The sequence below is a fragment of the Antedon bifida genome, chromosome 1 (genome assembly GCF_963402885.1).
Source record: "Antedon bifida chromosome 1, ecAntBifi1.1, whole genome shotgun sequence".
Classification (NCBI taxonomy): Eukaryota; Metazoa; Echinodermata; class Crinoidea; order Comatulida; family Antedonidae; genus Antedon; species Antedon bifida.
In genome coordinates this window covers 999506-1021747 of record NC_136226.1, presented here as the reverse complement: position 1 = coordinate 1021747, position 22242 = coordinate 999506, and the positions used below count along the sequence as shown (strand labels likewise).

At 34.0% G+C, this 22242-nt stretch overlaps 1 protein-coding gene across 1 annotated transcript; it reads left to right on the top strand.

Moving 5' to 3' along the window:
• The first annotated feature begins 17 nt into the window (after window positions 1-17).
• On the top strand, window positions 18-6207 carry LOC144851868 (uncharacterized). Its single transcript, XM_078709521.1, has 11 exons — window positions 18-62; window positions 377-716; window positions 838-988; window positions 1172-1441; window positions 1792-3237; window positions 3534-3615; window positions 3927-4066; window positions 4486-4747; window positions 5067-5180; window positions 5571-5671; window positions 5750-6207. Exons 2-11 carry the CDS (start codon window positions 403-405, stop codon window positions 5939-5941), a joined length of 3072 nt encoding a protein of 1023 aa, XP_078565647.1. The 5' UTR covers window positions 18-62; window positions 377-402; the 3' UTR covers window positions 5942-6207.
• The last annotated feature ends 16035 nt before the right edge of the window (window positions 6208-22242 follow it).

Here is a 22242-nt window from a genome sequence, read left to right as displayed (position 1 = left end):
ACAAACAACTGGCACAAGAGGTCGATAAATTAAAGTGAAAACTGGATTTGTTTGATATGATTGTAAGTATTGTATGATAATATGGGTATATAGCCAAGTGTATACTATTGATTACATATTCACACTGCTAACTACATTAGCTTACTGTCTAATGTTGTGTAGGATAGGGAATAGGGTTAGTGGAAATACCAAGCAAAGAGTATTGGCCTAACTAGCAGTAACTAACATTCAGTAGAGTAGATAATGTAGGCATTGCCACTGTACATTTTTACAAACAGTGTTGATAACAAATATTAGGACTAATTCCTAGGTCTACACAGTTAATACAAATTACAACAACACGCTATAAACAGACATGGTTTTTTTCTATTTCCAGTTCTATACACCATTTTAAAAACCAAAATGGCAACAGTTTTTTCGCTTCAATTTCTGACTGTAAAAGCTGCAGTCAAAATTTTACTTGATCATGATGACCGCCACAGTGTGGAATTGCGAAAGAATGCAAAAACGTTATTAAAACAGCTATCAACTGAATGCTTCACGGCAGTCAGTCTTGACATACTGGAGACTTTTGTTGAACAACACCCAAGACTTTTAACTGGTGAGCTTCTGGAGGTATTGGCGGCACCCCATATGAAAAGACTTTGTCTTAACCAGTGTACCGGTATTCTATGTGATCAAGAAGAACTGAAGTATTTAGGGAATGTCATGAAAAAGTAAGACAACTTTATAATGAAGTATTTACTAGTCTAGTCATCACCATCGTATAAATTATTGTTGCTTTTTCTGTTGATACTATATTTAAATTATATTTAACTTTGCTTAAATTTCTTTCAGATGTCCTCGTCTTCAACACATACAGTTGAACAAATGTCAACCGCCATCAGAAACAACTACTGAACTCTGTCATCTGATTGGTCAAAATCTTCAGACCCTAACATCACTATCATTTGAATATTGTAAAACTCTTTCAAATGAAAATGTCCAGGTATAGTATAACCTCTAAACAGAGAATTATTATTGTACAATTTAATGGTGTATGTCCAGACCATATACACATCATCACCCACAAGCTGGGTCTGCCTCTGTATGAAATCCAATATCCAATTGGTGAACCCACTGGAACAAACTAACAATTTATATAAAGTTTTAAAAAAATTTCTTCACTTAGAGCATACTCATAAACTGCAGGAACCTGTCTCAGTTGAACCTGTCTATGTGTTCAGGTATCACTGATCAGGTGTTCAACCTCAAGTTGCCATCGTCATCTGAAAGCAACGTTGAAGGCACATCAATCCAAGAAACACAAAGTGGTTCGCCAGGACAACATCTTACAGACGTTGACGTCTCGTGTAACCAAAACCTAACAAGTACATGTATTCGCTACCTGGTAGCGCTCTGTGGAAGTTCTTTACAGGTCCTTAATGTGTCCTACACCGGGGTAAGTTTAATGCTCTTTGGCAGACAACCACCTCTTCCCTGGGATAACTGAGTTCCTAAGACTTTGTTTATGTATGACATCTTGTGTATATTGGTCAACAGGGAATTTACTCACTTAATGTCTATCCTTGGAACTTTCCTTAACAAATTAGAAAAATACAGTGGAATCCCTATTAAAAAGACCAACAAAATTTCCTCTTAATAGGGGTGTCCCTTGAATCATATATTGCCTGGCATTTGATTCATTAGAAGGTGTCCCCTGAATAGGGGTGTCCAAAAAGAGGGTTATTCTGTAATAATGAATAATAAATATATTTAAAATTCTATTTATTTCTATTTCTTACTAAACAGATGGATTGTACATTACTGTGGTACCTTTGTGGCCATACTTGGTACGATGCTGTTGAGCTGGCCTCCACTTTCAACCAAGATACATCTAGTTCTGTTATGTCTAATCTAATGCGGGAATATCAGACACTAAAATCTGAACTTAAGATGATGTCTACTAAAGAAAGTGAGGATTCAGATAATGATGATTTAACAGGTGTATACAAAGTTACAGAGGAAAAAAGGAAGAAACCTGATGACAAGGAGGTAGTAGACAAGCCAAAAAATGGTCACCATGATGCACCTCTCCAATTGAATCATGATATAAAGGTAACAAAGCCTAAAAATCCTGTTGAAGCCAATACACTAGTGAATCAAGATACTACAATACAGGGGGTAAAATTAGGCGTAGGTGAACCAGAGAATAAGGATATAGTACAAAAGTCAGAAGAAGGTTTGTGTCAATCTGTTGATCGTTTAGTCCAACCAAATGATGCTCAAAATGATCTTCAAAGTATTGATGCTCTTGATGGAATGCATCAAAAAAATGGAGAAGAAGAAAGACGTCCTCTATCACAAGCATGCCCTCTATCTGAAGCATCAGATGTAGAAACAGTGAAGGGTAATCCTTATGTATTTCTACCAGCAGAAACAAATAACTATCAAGAAGGACATGAAAATATCAAATTTTTGGAACTAGAAGATGTAAAATTGTCATTTAATGAATTTCCATTCGAAAATACTTCACTTGATCGTGTTGTGGACAATGATGATAATTCAGCTACATCAGCTCTTAATGAAATCACATTATTAGACGATGCCAAGGACTCGCATGATGCAGACTTCCCAGATGGTAGACATTCTGTATCAAATAATGAACAAGCTGTATCAAATAGTGAACAAGCCGTATCAAATGGTTCTTCAAGACCGGTTGAGGTCTATCCGTCAGAGGTCATGTTACCAATGAGCGATGCTTCTTCAGATAGCACAGAAAGCTCTAAAGCGTCATTAACTCTCCGCTCTCAACACGATGAAAGTTTAAATAGAATCGTCTCAGAATTCATTGATAATATGTTACAAGAAATATGTCATGAATGTTCTGATGAAAACGCTGACAGTGATGGAGATTCTGGTTCATCTTTGGATTTAAACAAGCCTACGAGTACGAGTAAGCAACCCGAGATGGAGGTCAATACAGAGGTCATCACAGATGAAATATCAGGGCATGAATTTGCTGCATCTTCTGCGGTCAAAGTTCATCGAAAATGGGCAAGAGAATTTATTCCAAATATAAAGGATCTTGACGTAAGCAATATTGAATTTGATGACAGCATGGGAGAGATATGCTTTCAAGAATTCTTGAACATTAACACATGCTTGTTAAAGTTAAACTTATCATGGAAAGGGATATCAGATGACCTCTTATCAAGAGTTCAAAGTTCACTCACAAATCTAAGGTGGTTATCTATGGTAAGATGGTGCTCACTTGTCCTATCAGATATTAATGTCATATTTATTTTAAAATATTTATTTATGGTTATCTTTTTTGCATATTCTTATCTTTTCCATAAATATTAACAGGGGGTTTCTACTTGTATAAGCTATACTTCAGAGATCCCCCATTTCCATTCTTTTGTTTTGTACTATGATTATTTATGTATGTTTATGATTATTTGAATGGAAATAAAGAAAGAAAGAATAGACAATAATTAACCACCGTTGAGCTGATCAATACAAATACTGTAATTATTGTTTTGTATTTTTAGAGTGAATGTGAAAACATTACCAGCCATGGACTTTCAGAGTTGCTTAATGTTTGCAAGGACCTAACACATTTGACTATAGAAGGTTTGGAATGCTATTATTTGTATACACACTATCTTATTTTATATTCATATTTTTGTTTGTTTTAATCGGTAAACCACACAACATGAGAAAAACCAGGATGACAAATAAAGCCTATTTTCAATAATAAGTAATTCAATACAATATGTATTCAAGACACAATATGGAAAAAGTGGATACAGATAATGTAAATAAACGTTATTATTAGATTCTACCCTCCCAGTGCATGTAACTGAGAATGTGAATCTTTATCACAAAACCGTAAGAGGGATTTTTTTAAAGAATTTATATTCAAATTTACATTATTTTTTCAGGAATGTATTTCATTAATGACACAGCGTTGTGTCCATTGTTCAGCCAAGATGGACGATGCGGTGTACATAGCTTGAAGTTGAGTGAGACTTACATTACAGATTACAGTCTGAACCGAATCGCCAAATATCTTGGTTCTAAGGTAAAAATATGAACATGTGCGATGCTCTTTATTGATTCATTAAAAATTTTAAAAACACTGAAAGTACAATAATATTTAAAACTACTGTGTGTCTCACAAACAAGTAAAGTTATTTGAATTTACCTCAATGTTGTTTGAAGGTTTGCACAGTGAAATCAATATATTGATACAGTATAAAGTTTGCAGTACACAACTGTTGAGTTCTTTTCAGAACTAAATTCATGTGGTGTACCGCAAACTTTATATCAACACCTCAATGTTGTTGATGTCGCTGTTTTTAACTATTGCCTTTTATTTTGTACGGATCAACATAAAAGAACATCACACTTCATGCAGAAACAAATCATGCAATTGTTAATTTTGTCGAAACACAGAGAAATGAAACCAATTAGAAATAACCAGCTACATTTCCTCAACAGTTAACCATTCTACATTTAAATTGGTGCGAGGAGATTACTGATGGCGGTCTTTGTACCATTACTGCCAACTGCCACCGATTGACAGATTTTGCTATTCGTCAGTGTAGCACGTCCAAGTCCACACTTATCCAGTTAGCGGACAACTGTCCAAACTTGGTTTCTCTTAACGTAGCCGCTGTTGACTGCTTGGCGGATGACATAATTATAACCATGGCAACACGACTTGGTTTACTGAAACGGTTGGATGTTAGTTGGAATTCTGGTGCGTATAAAATACAGAAATGTAAATTAATTTCTTGGCTATCTTGCATTTTTTGTATAAGCTCTGTCCACACTATCAAACTTTATGTGACAAAAAAAATGTGATGTGCCCATATATGGACATGATGATGTCATACCATATTTGGGCACATCACACTTTTTTGTCAAACAAGTTTGATAGTGTAGACAGAGATCTAACTGATTCTGTTGTGTTACCTGGCTACTGTTTAGTAACCTGGCTACTGTTTGGTAACCTGGCTACTGTTTGGTAACCTGGCTACTGTTTGGTAACCTGGCTACTGTTTTTTTTTTAATTTCAGAATTGACTGATGTTACTGTGTGCTGTCTTTTAATCAACTGTCCTCTATTAGATAATTTATGTCTTGATGGTCTGAAATGCATCACATCAAAACCGTTCTTACCCATCATTGCAGGTAAGTATTGTACAGGGTTTGAATTACTTTGAGCTAGGAAGATGGTCTCATTAGAATCCCTGACTAAAAAGGTTATCAATATGTTCTGTTATATAAGATTCACTTTTAACATAAAAGAGTTTCATTTTCATCAAAAGGTTGCCTTTTGCAAGGTTATCGAAAGATGTTGCTTAAAATTTTATTTTTATCATATTCTTAAGTATCAAGTTAAGTAGGGTTTGATAACCGTACTATAGATATCATCATATATTCACATATTTTTTACAAGTTCAACAACCATAACTTTTTTGGGGTCAAATATTACAATTTAACAGCAATTCAAGCCATTTCTTTCATTTTAACAAATCCTAATTCTTGTAGATACTCAAACTTTTTAAATATTATATCTAGAACTGGTTCGGTGGCGTCGTTGTCAAGCTTTAATTAAACTAAAATTGAAGGAACAGAAGTTATTAAAGAAAATTGGAGAACCACATTTATCAAGTGATGAGGTTAGTAGCAATTCTGTTGATATCATTTCTGCGGTTAGTGCCATTATTATTATTACAACTGTTATATTTTCTTTGCAGGAATATGAAGATCTTTTTGTGCCTACACGATCCACAACCTATGCACTTCACTTACGATATCTCAGCTTGCAATATTGTGATCTTGTTAATGACCGCCATTTGGCTGAAATTGTAGCCATCTGTAAGGGCACACTGACCATCAAGGATTACTATGGGGAGCAAATTGTGCCAAAACTCTTGGACTATCGGTGAAATAGAAAATGATTATTTCATTGCCACTGTTAACTTAGTGGTTAAATAAGTAAGAATTTTTGGGAGTAGAACAACCAAATTTACAAAATATGAAGCTTTTTTTCAAGAAAAAAAAAAATTAATACTGTATTAGTAAACCAAATATATTGTGCAATATTCAAGCAATTAAGTTGTTCATTTGATAAATGTATATGTTTATAATTTAGTATATTTTTCTCTAAACTCAGAACGTGTATCGCCACCAACTCAATTTTATTTATGTATGTTTTTATAATTTTGTTCACATTCTATGTTGAAAAATAAAACATATTGGAGCAATAGATTTGTCAATTTTCTTAAAACACTCCAAATATATTTAATTAGATTAATGTATGTTGCATTGCATCACTCTACTATGACGCAACGCCGTACGTGCAACGCACGTTTTGACGAATCACAAATCCGAATGATTCGTCGCTTGTTATTGGACAGTGAACTCCTGGCCAGAATTGAGCAGTTATAATCTTGACATACAATTATTCGTAATAACGTAGTCCGCCAAAATTATTTTGAAATATACGATAATACCGTATACTTTATTTCCGGTTTCAGTTTTATATATACTGTAGATGATGTAGGCCTAGTCTGGTAAAATGTATAAATTCTAGAAGTTTTACCATTGAACCGCTTGTACGATGACGTCACATGATCCTATTGACCTCTATTTCCCGGCTTGTTACTAGGTAACCGTAAAATATAATGGTCATATCTCACTTGTTGAACGATCCAATAATCAAAAGCTTCCCACTAGGACGCAAGAACGTATTTAGCAAGTAATTTGACCAATCACGACGCGAAGATTAACCGAATTGTCGCCTGTGATTGGTCAACTCCCTTGCACTTGCGTTGTTGCGTCCAAGTAGGAATCAACCATTTGAAACACGTTTAGCATGTATTTTCTTCCAAAAATCCGCTCGTACACATTTTTAATGAAATGGAAAAAGACTGTACTACGTATAGATGTATACATACTGTAGATGCTTAGGCCTACTCCTATGCGCAAGGCGCGGGTCACATACGCGGGTCACATACGCGTACGCCAAATGACGACACACCCAAATACAGTTACGGTAATCTATTACATTTAATTGCTACGGTAATTCAAATACGTTTTCAGTACTGAGAGAAAATTGTAAACATATTGAATAGAAGACTATGTGGAGTGTTTCAATTGCTCAAGTAGATAAGATGGATTGTTCTTCCATACTTCCAGTCTCAAACCGTATGGTGACAATTCCTGGAAAAGGTTGCCAACATTGTAAATACTGTACGTGAATGTATTTCTTCTCATCGAATTACACAATTTGTAAACGCACGTAACTGGCCTAAGACTGTAGCCCAACAGAGGATCGATCGGTTGTTACCTGCCAAAACCCTATTGAGAGTATATTTTGAGAGCCGCTTTCTTTTATAAAAACAAGGTTAGATTTCCGAGTAGAGTTTTATGATGATGACTGCGTCACTACACCATCAAGGGAGTTGGGTCATTGCTATGGTAATCACACTCTGGTTGGCAAACTGCTACAACTTCTGGATAACCCATTACATTAAACTGGATTTACTTCCCGTATTGTTTCCAAAACATTCACAGAATATATACAAATACAACAAGGTTGAAAATGAATATCACTTTGTTTTAGAATTTCCATACTACAAAGGAATTAAGATACCTTATTATTTTAGTCAACAAACAAATAAAAAGTTTATTTTACTAATTTACTAACAAAAAGAAAAAAGTAATCAATTTGCCCTTTTTTCGCATATAAGGAGAAATAATTATTTTGCTGTTATTGAATGCATGAATATACAGTAAGTATTTCTAAATTGATTAACAATTACGGATTGGGAGTGCGGCCTTTTTAAGAGTAATAATAATATTTATTCTGCAAACGTTCATAAAAGTACATTTTACAATTCATCTTTCCAGGAGCAAGTAATAGGCATGAGCCCAAACAGACAACTGCTCTTACTCCTAGGCTAGGCTTATAGTAATTTAATATGATTGATATGTATACACTTAATATCCATATGTATAATTAATATGTCCAATTACAACGGCGAAATGAGCTCCAATTAGGCTGATAAAAGCGCAGATAATTCGAATCGAGGCTTGTGATTGGTCATTCTGTAGAAGAGTTAACGTTGATTCTGCCAGTTTCCATTGAACTTGCAGACGTTTTAGTTTTTACAACATTCTCTCCTGTCCAAACTCTGAAAAAGGTAGATGCCTACGCACAAATACAGTTATGAATGGTTAAATAATTCTAAATTCCGGTAAAGTTTGCCTTGGGATAAAGCCATTCACAATCATCATTGCCGTTTTATTTTTAGAATAATTAGTTTTCCATTACGAATTATGAATACACGGAAACACTTGATAACTTGTAGTGCCAAAACAGTCTAAAAAAACATTGAACATTGTACTACCTACTACTGTACTCGGTGTACTGTGTATTGAATGATGGGTGTTCACAAGCTATGTTTGGTTTTATCCCGTTAGCATTTCATTATAGATAACGAGTTTATCAATTGGCGTTTCATAGAAAACTTTCAAATATCTAGTTTCTAGTTGGCGTTTCATAGAAAAACTTGATAAGTTATTACCACCATAACTTGAAATTTTAGTCCCCTCCTTTTGAATTAATAATACAATACATATTATTAATTATACAGTACACCTATTGCAGGGCCACTGCTTCCAACAGTAACGATTGATTTAGAAAACAAGATTATTTTTACTTACATCGGTTGGCGTATTAAATACGAACTGAACATATTTTGTCGGCGTCTGTGTATACGTCGTCGTCGAAACGGGTAGGACGACAGGCTAGTGAGACAAAAGAGAAGTTGAGCGGACTTATGACATGAAGGCCGGGAGGGGTGCAATATTAAATTAAATGTTACAAACATCGCATACATCCCGACCTACACGTCAGCAGTCGACGCATCCTTAATTAATTTGAAGGATTAAGTGAAAAGAAAAAGAAGTTGTGTGAAGAAACAAGCATAGTTGTCCGTTAGTTGAATTCGGTAGGCCGGGACAAGTGCAATACTTGACTTTATGAAAATCACAGCATAGTACATGTCAAGACCTATCAAACTCATCTTGTGGTTTCAAAGTAAACAAACATCAAGCATTTAAGATAGATCACGTCCAAACGATATGTAGGCTATTGTATGGGGTGAACGGTATGAGGACGTACGTGGGTGGTATTTCCCCATACCGCACCGCTCACTCACTCCCTCCCATGAGAGCATGATACAGCATGGTATGGTTTCTGCGGTTAGTTGCATAATGTGATGAATTGTCTGCAGTATGTACACTTTCTTGCATGAAGCTTGGAGGATCATTTCAATCGAATATGCCTGCTGGATACACTCTACGGCCATAATCCAATTCCAAAAGTTCATCTATCAAACGAGTATTTAATGTTTCTAGCTTTGATTTATCTTACAATCGGACCCCTATGTTGAAACTATTAAAAAACATTTACCTGTTGAATGGTTACCCATCACGATAATGGAATATCTCATAAGTCATTTTTCTATATTTTCCCTCGTCGAGATTGTAGAGGCATTTATTTAAAAACTATATATATATATTCACTATAGCGTTATAGCAATGGTTCAAATATTATTGTATGCGTTTTAAACATCTAAAACCGTTTACATACACGAGTCATCTATAAACGTACAGTGCCACGTTTCCATCCATCAACAAAACAGATGTTTTTCCCGCTCAAACTGTATCAACATGCAAGATTAATTATAAGGCGATGGAATTCTCTGGTTTATTGGGCCACGTTGGGCGTACTCACCACAAGGTCACTTAAACACCTTTGGGCATATACAAATTGTGAGAAACTTCTTTTTGTGAAAACGACTTTTAACATTGAAAAGCGTTTCTTTATGGTTATTATAATGTGATAAGAGTTGACAATAGTATATAGATTTACTGTTTTCTTGCATATGGTATTATTTAGATAGTTAACAGCGTTGGGTATTAAATACAACGCAAGACGCCAACACACAACGGGGACGATCATGTGGAACCAATTACAATGCCAAAATAAATTTCTATTCATCGCTTAAACCGATGAATACAAATGTATTCCATAAGCCTTTGCAGACTATCCATGCAGATATTTAGCAGCCGATAGCATTGGCCCGTGCGTACACGAAAGAAAATGGCGGCAAATCGGGTTCAATGTACGACAAGTAAATAAGTGAATTAATTTTCGTATTAAATCGTATTCCTGGTTCGTCAGCAAACTGAGAAAATTATATAGACTCCAGATGCTTTAGATTGCGTTTTATAGGCAGGATAAAGTTTTTTTATTAACTTTACAATCCGACAATGGTTTATGTTTTTTTATTTACATTTTTTACGGGCAAGTTAATAAAAAAGCGTCAGCAACGGATAAAGTCGGTGTAAAAAAAAATGATTTTGAAGACTGAAAATCGTAGATGTGGTGCAAGTAGTGGTGGAGTAGTTGACGACAGAAGATGTGTTTTGGCGGCAACCAGCAGGCCGGGACGAGTGCAATATTACCGTAATTGCCAACATTGCGCTCATACAGACCTACCAGTCGACCCATTTCAAGAACATTCAACTACAAACTGAAGAAACTAGATGTTGAATTCAAGACGAAGATAAGTACAATAAAGTACGTGCTAAAGTAATAAGTAAGTTTGCTCAAAAAAGAGGCAATGAACGAAGATAATTCTATAAAGTATAATATTAAATAATATCAAATATCAGTAAATGTATAATACAGTAGTATGTTGCTATCATGTATGGATGGATGGACCTAGATAGGTCTATGTTGCTACTATTAATATTAATCAATGAAAATGTGATAAAAGTTTGATAGAAGTTGAGAACAAAGAGAAGAAACAATCTGGAAAAAAAAATACTTATCATCACTGTATATTCTCCAGACGTAGTATTTCAAACAACTGGCTCGTCGACAAATACTGGCCATTGAATGAGAAGCGGACATCCGACAAGCTTCCATTCTTTTCCTAAAACAAATCATATTACCATTGTTTGATCCAAGACTATTGAACCGAATTGTAAGCAACGATCTTGTATCAAATTATAATATACAAGATTGTTATGATAGAGGCCAGTAGAACAAACTATACACCATGTTATTTAATGAACCATTGGAATGTAGTGTCAGGATTTTTAAGTAGAAATTCGTTACCCCGGATATCCATTAACTTTGCATTGGAACGCATGACCGCAAGATTAAACAATGTTAAATTTGATTAACAATTGTCATTCACAAGGTTATTTGAGTAAAGCACACTATACAAATAATCTCCATTCTACGACCACCAGGACAGTAACCTTCTATTAACTTACTAAAACTGAAAACGGACACGACAGAAACAATGGTTTATTAAATAAGGTGTGTATTTTATTTTTAACTGCACAGATTTTAAAATTGTTTAGTAAAGCAAAAGTAAAAGAGCGTAATATATAAACTTATAGTTATACTCTACGAACATGTGCGCCAAATAAGCAATTTGGCGCGAAAATGTCTGAACACAAAAGGCGGTTGTGTTCGTTTAATTGTTTGGTTTTTATAGCTTAATTGTTTGGTTATATATTCAAATATTTGATTTACGACTCCAAATTCAGTGTTAATAATGTATAACTACATTATTGTTGACTATATAACAGTTTCCAAAAGGCAGTGACTCCTCCCATTAAATTTAAGAGGTATAAATAATGACCACGTTTTTTGTTGTTTTCAAAACCTACATATCTGTATAATACCAGTGGAAGATGGAAAATGCAAAAAGTATAACTTGAAAACCATTTATAAAACTGAACAGGACTTACCGCAAAATAAAATGACAAACCCCAAACGTCACAGAATTTTTTGAAGTTTTACATCACATTTCTTCGTCATAAGCCTATAATTCCAATAACAATCGCAAACAATAACCAGAGTTAGTACTTAAGTCATACCAAACATGTACTTAAACATTGATTTAACCAAGAAAACAAAACTTAAAACCACTATAATAAAGGAAAGTTGCTCTCACCTCTCTCGATTGTTTAGTAGCAGCAATGTTGGAACCAAACGGCGTCCTCCTTAATCACTTCCAACTGACTGGTGTTAAGATTTTACAAAATGGCTCGCAAATCTATTTGCTTTGATTGGTCACGTCCATTATGACAATAGGGGTGTCAAAGTTTTTGATTCAAATACATTTACTGTAATTCGATATCACAGACTAAGATCATATGTTACGAAATAAACTCTATTCACAACAAGCGTCTTTTTAAAGATGTTATATAATATATATGTTATTGTTAGGCAAACCTGTAGTTTTCACAAACGTGTTTTTGAAAAAAATAAAATGAAAAATAAAGACACCCTAATCTCACCTTGTTGTTATCCTTGAATAGTAAAAGAAGATTGAATGAATAATAATTATTCATGGGATTAAAGGTGCAGGAATATTTGTGTAAAATACAATGCTTTCACCAGCTGAAAGGCAAGCTTAAGCAGGTGTGAGAAATGCCACGGTTCCCAGGATTGTTCACTACAATTTGACAAAAGACATTCACCTTTAACCGATGCTTTAAGTGAATAAGTATACAATATCTATTCTTAGTTTGTTTCCGAATGCATGTACAATGAGTTTTAGAAAGTAAAATGTTGACATGCCTTACTGTACTGTATACTGTATAACTTAGGGCATTTCACTATTCCCTGATAGTATTGTAATACTGTACATTAGGCCTATACCGTATATTTTCACGGTTGTATTTTATTGGGTAAAATTCCTTACCCTGATTTCGTTGTGGTCCAATTTTTTTGTGGAATTAAACATCTGTTAAAATTGGTAACAACATTGATCATGCTTCGTTTATAGGTTATATTTTCCTCTCAAGAATCTTGATACTGGGTGTAAAACGGAGACATTTCCCAACCCAGGGGAGCTGTTGGTATTTGAATAAACAATCTTTCTTCCAATTTCCAACCTGGGTAAAATAAATGTGCATTTCTCGTAATGCGTCAGTACACTGAGGTATAATACTAATAGTAATACGGTACTCTAATAGCAGTGTGCCACGAACAAATAGAAAAAAACCATGTAGGCCTATCCGAGTTTGTACGCGCGCGTCAGTGGCAAGTTCCTGATATAATTGACGTAAGCCTGATTATTATGTTATCATTTTAATTGATATCAATCAATCCTTTTAACGGAATTTAGCATTAATAAACAATGTATTACTTTATTTTTTAAATTATTAGGCCTACTAATTGTGAAACCCAAATACGTACCTGTACAATAGGCCCAAATTACTCCGTTTCCCGCCATCACTGGTTCAGTACGTCCATAATAAAATAAATTGTTCACTTTTATAGTACATACAGATGGAGAAATCGTCATTAATTTTAGTGAAAATTTGAACGGAGATTGAAGAAACGTCTGAAGCAGCCCAGGGTCGAGTTACAGATTATTCGGCCTTGGCTATATTCATTCACAATTTTGACCTAAAAATAATGAAAACGAAATCTAAATTTAACTACCTTGTAAATAGATTTATTTTTAAACAGCATCCATATTTTTATATCTATGTAATTTTCTAACATTGTTTATCTTGTTATTGTAATGTATTTTTATGTAAAGCGCCTTTGTTGAGCATGTTTATTCATGAAAAGGGCGCTATATAAATGTGGTATATTATTATTATTATTAAAAATATTGTTGTTACAATCAGCAAATGAAGATGTGTATTAAAATAGACATTATTAATCCTACATACAATTATAATGACGTCACTGGAACGATATCACTTAAAGCTCATTTATAATGAATAATAATTTTATGCGTTGGGGACCAACATACCGTATCTTCACAACAGAACCAGAATTCAGAAGATAGAGAGAAAAATACGGACATACAGACAGACAGGTAAGTAATCAAAAGGATACTGAACCAGGGTCAAATAAAAGGCGGATTTTATAAACCAGTTCCGTTTAGTTCACAGGTTAGTTAGTATACAGGTTGTGTTTCCATGCATGATTATTTTATTGTTTCTATGTCCCAGTATCTAATCTCAATTTTCAACATTTCCATTTTGTGGAAATTTCAGGAATCGCGCCCCATAGTAGTAGTGGTATAATATTTTCTACCGAATTTGCTGTCATTACATGTTTAAAATAATAGCTAAACAGTAACATATTGCTGTTTAAATGTAGATGTAAGGTCTACATTTATGCCATCCAGTGCATATCATGCTTTTAATTCGTTTAAATGTTAGGGACGACTAAACCGCAATTAATATTGTCATGTTGGCTCCTCGTAGATGATGGAAACAACCAGAGTGTCTTGGCGGTGCGACCATGAACTGTCAATGCCCCGTAAACACAACATATAGGAATGTCGATTTCCTGCAGCAACACTGTACCTTGAAAATAAATGACAGTCTAACCGGTTAGTGTATACAACACATTTTTTTTCTTATATAATTAATTTAATACAACACCATTATATTATGGTGGTAACATTTACTTACACAAACTTATATCATTAATATAGCTAAGTCACGTCCACCGACTGTTTTTATTTTGGAAGACAAGAAACAAAGAAAAACACCAAGAAATTAAGTCGACAGGCAGAGCACACATTTTAAAAAAAATGTTGCGATTTTTTTTTCATAATTTTTTACAATTTTGGGTGGGGACCATTTGACGGGTGATGAGGTGTGGACTTTGAGTAATAATGAGAGAGTGATTTTGTTTTTCTTATCGCATAGATTTGATTTTTCTTTGATTTTCATTTCACATTGGTTTAACAAAAAAAAAACCAAACAAATTTTATTTGATTTTAATATTCATACTGTATAAAAACAGTCCGAATTCAATACTTCATGTTCTGTTGTTTGAAAACAAGAGATTCTGACAATGATTTAAAACATTGTAATAAAAATAAAGAATCGAACGATTTATTATCACTGATTTATCGTTTGTTAAATAACACAACCCGGTGGATTCTAGGCCAGATTGCCGAATCCCATTTTGGCGGGAATATTGGCGTTGATCAGTGGGGTGAGTGGGTTTAGCAAGCAATGTCCGCCTGGAGGCATGGCTTCCTTCATAGGTAACATACTTAATAATATCACATAACAGTAGATTAGGAACAAATCACTGGTTTGACCTGCACCCTACTTTCCATATCCCAGGCAAGCAATAAGTTTCCCGCCAAAATTATACGACCTCTGAACAATAATGAAAAAAACCTTGCCGGAAGCAGCTGACGCATTAATGAATCTAAATTTAATAGTATAAAGTTTACAACGATACTGTAGTTCAATACTATTGCACGAATTTATACCTTACCCTGATGCAGACACGCCAACATTTCCATAGTACATATTTGTTTCTAGCTCAATTATCAAAAAGACGTGCAATAGCCTTATATTTTATACCTTTATTATTATTATTAGTTATTAATATTTTGCTTAGTTTTAAATAATTGAATCGCAATTAAAAAAAAAAATTCTCCACTAATACATTTTAAAATCAATCAATTCTTGATCAATTACCATAAATTCCATTATATTATATTTACTTGTTCTGTAATTATTTGTGTTATTTTAGAATTCTATCAAACAACACGTTTCCAATTTTACTATTTTTATATGAATTATTGTTTGAGTACAAGTTTTTTTAAAAATTTAATTGTTGGAGAAATTGATTTTGCTCCAAATCAAGTTACTTGTTCAGATCATGGAGGAATTATTTAGATATGTTCCGATAATTGTACTGTACTACCTTTACTGTTCTCCTTTATCCTCTCCTTAAAGTCTGTTATGATGCTTTCTGTGGTATATGAATCTTTTATGATGTTCTCTGCATGATTGTTATGCAACCCAGATTATGGAGTTACCGTATTTCTTTACTCTATGCCCAGATACGTACATTAGATACATCAGTGCGAGAAATGTGTTTGTGGAAAACAATATTCCATCCTTTTATGAATAATTAGGGCTAATTTACAGTTTTCTTGAAAGAATAATGAAAAGCCTAAAAAATCCCAGTGGCAGTAGGAGCCTGATGTTATTTTGCATAATCGAACATCATAGATTAAAAACCTTAAACTAGATACATAACAACCGCAAGTGAGCCTGTTTCGTTTGTTCAAACTACAACCATGGAGAAAAAGGTAAACAGCGCCATCCAACGATTTTTATGGCGTAATAAACAGTTTTATGGTAATTTTCTATTATAATATGTGACCAGAATGCATCGGTCATATTATTTTGAAATGATTAGATTGTTTGTATGTGTGTCTGCTTTAGTGAAATCAACTGAATGTTAAAATATTATAGTAAGCCTATTGCATGTCGCCGCCTACCGGAAGAGAGTTCTCACTTAATTCTTTCTATTAAAAGTTGTGTTTCTTTTGTTCTAGAGGGCGCTATATTGATATAACTGAACATCAGATTTGTCGAAGAGAAACTTTCATATAGAATTGCAGTATGCTTTTAATTTTAATACGATATAATCTTTCCTTTTAACTCTATTTTTATGAATCATTACGAGTTATTTAAAACTGCCAAGGGAATGTTTTCATTAACAAGACCATGTGAAAGGGAAATAATAGCAGTAAGTTAGCAACACGTTTATATATAGTATTACATTTTATTCGTTAGACATATCAGACGCATTTTGCCGATATTTAACGAGAAACTCAAGAATATATGTCGGGTTATATCGGGAAACAATTATGCATTGGTATGGTAAAAGGGTAATAAAACCAGCACATCATTACAGATAAATTTATATCATTGGCCTACGATGAACTATCGGTCTACAAATATGTGGAGGAGCGGAACGAACCTAAACATGAGTATAAGTAGTGTAAAATTAATGACAACACAACTATCGACACTATTTAAATCGGATGGTGAGGTCACCTATAAAACGTATCCACCCTAGTGAGATTCCATACAATTCCCTTTTGCCTTACTTTGACACCCTCGGTTTATTAACCGAGGGCTGGCGTATCGTACGCCTTTGCGTGTGAACTAGGCAGTGGCGTTGTTTACACCACTTAGGTCACGTCCTTGACGTTGTGCACGACAACTACATACTCCATCTAAACCTAGATATTTCATAAATGTTCATAGTGCTTTTCTTTTTCGGGAATAGGTAGAACTGTGTTCCAATATTACCAGTATCAATATCACATGTCGAAGGTGCTCCGTACTTCTTTCAGCACACGGTAAACACATTACAAAAATAATTGTAGACATCGTATGTTTAGTTCATCAACTTGTCTAATGACCAACACGGCTGTTGGCTGTGTAGGCCACAATAGCACCATTTTACAGTAAGTAGCCTATTTTATGTCAGTGGGAATGAAAGGAGGTACATAAAAAGTGAACTAATTGAATGTTTCTAATTGGCTGTGTAAGCTTTGTTTCCACTTGATTTGGACGCAACGCAAGGACGGCGTAAAGCTATGTCTACACTATCAAACAAAATTACTAATTTGACCAAAGAAATATGACCAAATATGGTAGTAATATGACATCATCGTGTCCATATATGGGCGCATCACATTTGTTGACATAAAGTTTGATAGTGTAGACAGTGCAAGTAATTTGACATGATGGATTATCCGAACACGTGCTTGTCATGCGTCGCGCTTACGTCATTGCGTTGCGTCCTAGTGAAAACCAAGGTTTAATGGCCTCCGCTTTCATTTATAAAATACGTCAGCAACCAATCTGAAGTGGACCTACTTGTATTAGGGTGACAGTACCAGGGCCATCAACAAATAGTCTCTGTTTACAAAAGTATTTTCATGCAGGGAAGTTAGTAAGCAAATTGATATAACTACTGAAGGATGTTATTGAGGCTTAGATCTTCAACCGTGCGTGCATGCCGCATGATTATGATATGCGCTCGTGCGTTATGCCTGGCCAACAGTAGTGTTAGTGAGTAACATATAGAGTAACATATCTAGCTTAGTTTGCTCCTCGTAAATTGTAATATGATTAATCGACAGACGAGAATTTGTCAAATTTATAGCCTCACATTGTTAATCATAATCATCTCATTATTGCTGATATCATTTAACAACCATTTTGTGATTCTATGACTTTTTTCGAGTATGATGAAACTATATTCTTGAAATAATTTCATTTGACTCTTTCCTTGTTACTTATTTTTCCTTAAAAGTTAAATCAACCAAAAGAACGTTAATGTTATAGTAGTCCTATCCTTTTCTGTTAAAACAGATTGCTAATTATAAATTGGAAAATCTCCCATTTAGGACCCAACACAAAGACGTACGTAAGCGCAACGTAAGTTTGTCCAATCACAACGCAAGGACGTAAGTAAGTGCCACGCAAGATTCGATCAATCACAGGGCGTATATCATCCGAGCTGTCGCTTTGATTAGTAAACTCTTTTGCGTTGCGCGTACAACACCAAAATTGCGGTGCGTAAACAATTGTGAACTAATATACAATTGCAATTATTTTATAGTTTATAGTCAATATTTACCTCGTCAATATACAGTTTAAAAAGACGGAAATAATTGTAAATTTCTATGGATTTTTATTATTACAATTGGCCTACTTTACAGCTAAATATGGTGTTCAAATTAAGAAAGTCATTTGTCAATGATAAATGAAACACCAGACATGCGCATGCGTATTGAAATACGCCGGTGGTCCACCATCTAGCAGCATTGACAGCAGAGGAGTATTCGTTGTCCGCTATTTAGTTGGACGCCTTTTGTTGGAACCGAAGAAAAAAAATTACAAGTAGGCATTTCTTTCTCTTAGTCTTACCAACATCTAGATTTCTAGGCCTATATTGTTTTCTTTCTGATGTTTGGAAAGTAACTTATTTGAACTGCTGCCTGGGAAGAAAGTGAAATGATGTTTTAACAACGTGATGATAAAGATGGATACAATTAATATTCTGTCATCTTGAAGTATAACCAACGCGTTTGTTGCGTTACAACGCGTTTTTCAACGTTCCCCAAACGCAATTGATATGTAAATATATTATATTGACAATCAAAGAGTAACCCTGGAATATTTCCATATTCATGGGAATAAATGGAATGAATTACGGAAGGAAGGGCGAAGCCGTTAAATAAGTTTTTGACGCTGGAAAGATTGTTCTCGTATTTTACAGATATGGAGGATGTTAACGATCAAAAGGTAGGACTCTCTTCATTACGAAATAATTCTTAATAATCAGAAAATGTCCGTTTACACTTGATTTATATCTATTTATTTTTTTAAATAATCGGGTAATGGATAGCTTTGATAGTTATGGCCGACGTTTTGATCTCTTACGCAATTTATCTTGTTTTTCGTCTCCTGTAGAATCGGAGTATTTGGTACTCGTAACACAGTTTTATTTTGAAATATTCAAACTAACGAAATAATGTACATTTATTGAGGGCAATGATTAGCGTTAGCATTATTAAGCACTTCGATTGATTGTAAAATAAGCCACTGTCTCTAATGCGCACTGTTGACAAAATATGCACATCTCGTATAGGTTCATACAGTAATGTGATATTTTAATGTAATAATGATACTTTAATTGAAATTTTAATCTAATTTTTGATCTAATTAGAGGCCTACATAAATAAAAGTGTACAATTATAAGCCATAAATATTAATACAGTCTCTAAAGTGAAGTAAAGATGAGACACAATGTTGACACGCGCGTACAAAAGCTGTACCATATCATCAACATTTGAACGGGCGCGTGCAGATCTGTAACATTAACATCAACATTTGAACGCGCGCGTGCAAATCTGCACAATTAACATCAACATTTGAACGCGCGCGTGTAACGATTCCAATGACTGACATGCTGCTCTGACTACTTAATATGCACATCGATAACTTGATTCAATCGTAATTATGGTTAAAACACTAATATTTTTTAAAGATGCATTTCTCAAAAGAATTACATGTATTGATTTTAGTTTCAGTATACTGTATATTGAAATTGATTTAAACTATAGTAACAGTTTCGTGTAACTATAGAACGTAACAGGCCTATACACAAAAAAGTATATAGCTTTTTAGCTCCAATATTTTAACCTTAATACAGGTTCCTCGCATTTAAGTGGAATTTAAAACTCTACGGAGAGTATAGAAAATTGTTGTGAACCTGTGTGTGTGTGCGAGAGATTTCTGTCCTTTTTTCAATTCAATAAAATATGTTCCAATTTAGTTATACTAGGAAAGGGTGAGTAAACCTGCTATTTTGTATATCAATTTAAATTGTTTACTTACTGTAGGCCTACTAAACAAACTGCTGTTGTTTCAATCGATACCAAACCAAAGAATATTAGATTCTTTGATTGAATTCACCCATTTTTATGACTTCATAGCAGTTCACCATCCCTCTAATATTATTCCTATAGGCCTACAACTAACAAAATTAGGTATTTATTATAAGGCCTGTTTAGTTTGCAATTCGACTACTGGCGATGATTTGATACTGTTTATGATTTACGAATTGAACATTCCATAGTGTTCGGATGATATTAATGTTAAATGTTGTCATAGAGAATGATAATGGTGAGACGTTTCTAGCAACTGTCCAGCGAAGAAAGAGACCCATGATTTGAATGAGGTCTCTCAGCAGAATCGATAAGTGTAATCAAAGCTCACTGCACGTGCGCAAACTCTCTCTCTCTCTCTGACTTATTGACAGGACAACATTAGTTAAAACACAACATTATGTTAGCGTCGAATGTTAAATGTTCTTTTCTGTACCGTTCAGCGTGAATATATTAATCTTAACATTACTAATGTACACTCGGCCGTTTCAAAAGTTAAAGATTATTGTTATTTAAGGAATTACGAAAATGAATCAAGAGATCTTCATCTGACTTTGAATATCTTAAATTATTTCAATAATTATAAATTTTAACTGAATACCATAAATAAGAAGGTCATCGTGAGGTCAAAACAAAAAAACAAAGCAAATTCTGTTTCGCAGGCAAAAAAATATCATGCATTTAACACATGTAAAATATATACTTATGCGTCGATCATAATTTAATCAAAAGCCATGGTAAATGATCTATTAGTGTATTGATTTTAAATTCCACACTCGATCACCAAATTAATTCTACATTCGATCAGAAGTGAGGATTATTACCATACGACGTTTAGTCATTTCCATTAATCGGTATTTTAAATTGTAGGCCTATCATATGAATATCACAAATATTTCGGATATACTTAACTTTATACCATTAATGAGAATTCAATTTGACACTGACAGTCTTTCTGAAAATAAAGAAGTTTACCAAAGGTTTAGAATTCGAAAAGCGTTGCCCACCACTTTGAATGCAAATGCGACGTCGAATATGATAATGTTTAAATTTGTGTCTCTTTTGTTTTGTCACTGACGTCACACCAAAGTTCACGCGCGCGTATCTTATCAGTCTTTGAACGCACGGAGAAAAATGTTTATCAAATACATCAAATATAATGTATCATTGGTTGAAAGTTCAAGGAAACTGCATTTTGTGGAAAACATTTGGAAACGTCAAAACATAAGATTAGTTGTAAATCAAATCGTTTGACATTTTAAAATTTAAACAACCGTTTCTTGTTCTGAAAGGCTCCCATAGGCAGAATATATTTGAAGATAACGTATATATTCAAGGCTAGTTTCATTTAGACAACTTCTTATACATATTTTTTGTGCAAATCCGAAGAGGTCATTTGTCGTGGATCGACTAAAAACTACTACATATATCAATATCATATTCATAAATACATATAAAACAGTTTATGTTGATATCTCATTGCCGCCCACACGATAAGGATGTTTAGATGGTGGTGTCAAATTGGTCAGCATGACATCTCCGGTAGAGAATCAATCATTGATATTTAAAAAAATTATAACTAGGACGAGTTTCTATACTATCGATGTTGTTGACCTTGCCGCGCGCCTATGTTGATAACATACTGTATATGCGCTATAGGCCAAACATGTCTGGGTTATTCGTCACATAATCTACATAAACTCATGTATGTTTTATGTATTTGGAACATTCACAATTGATAGGTTTATAAATATGTTTATTGGGTCTGAACTGAGAGTTTCTTAAATACATTTATCACAATCAATTATTTATGTTACATGAAAAAAAGTCTTGTTTTTAATTCTAATTTAACAAAAATGTGTATTTTGCCTCTTATAGCAGCTATGCCTTTACTAAATCAT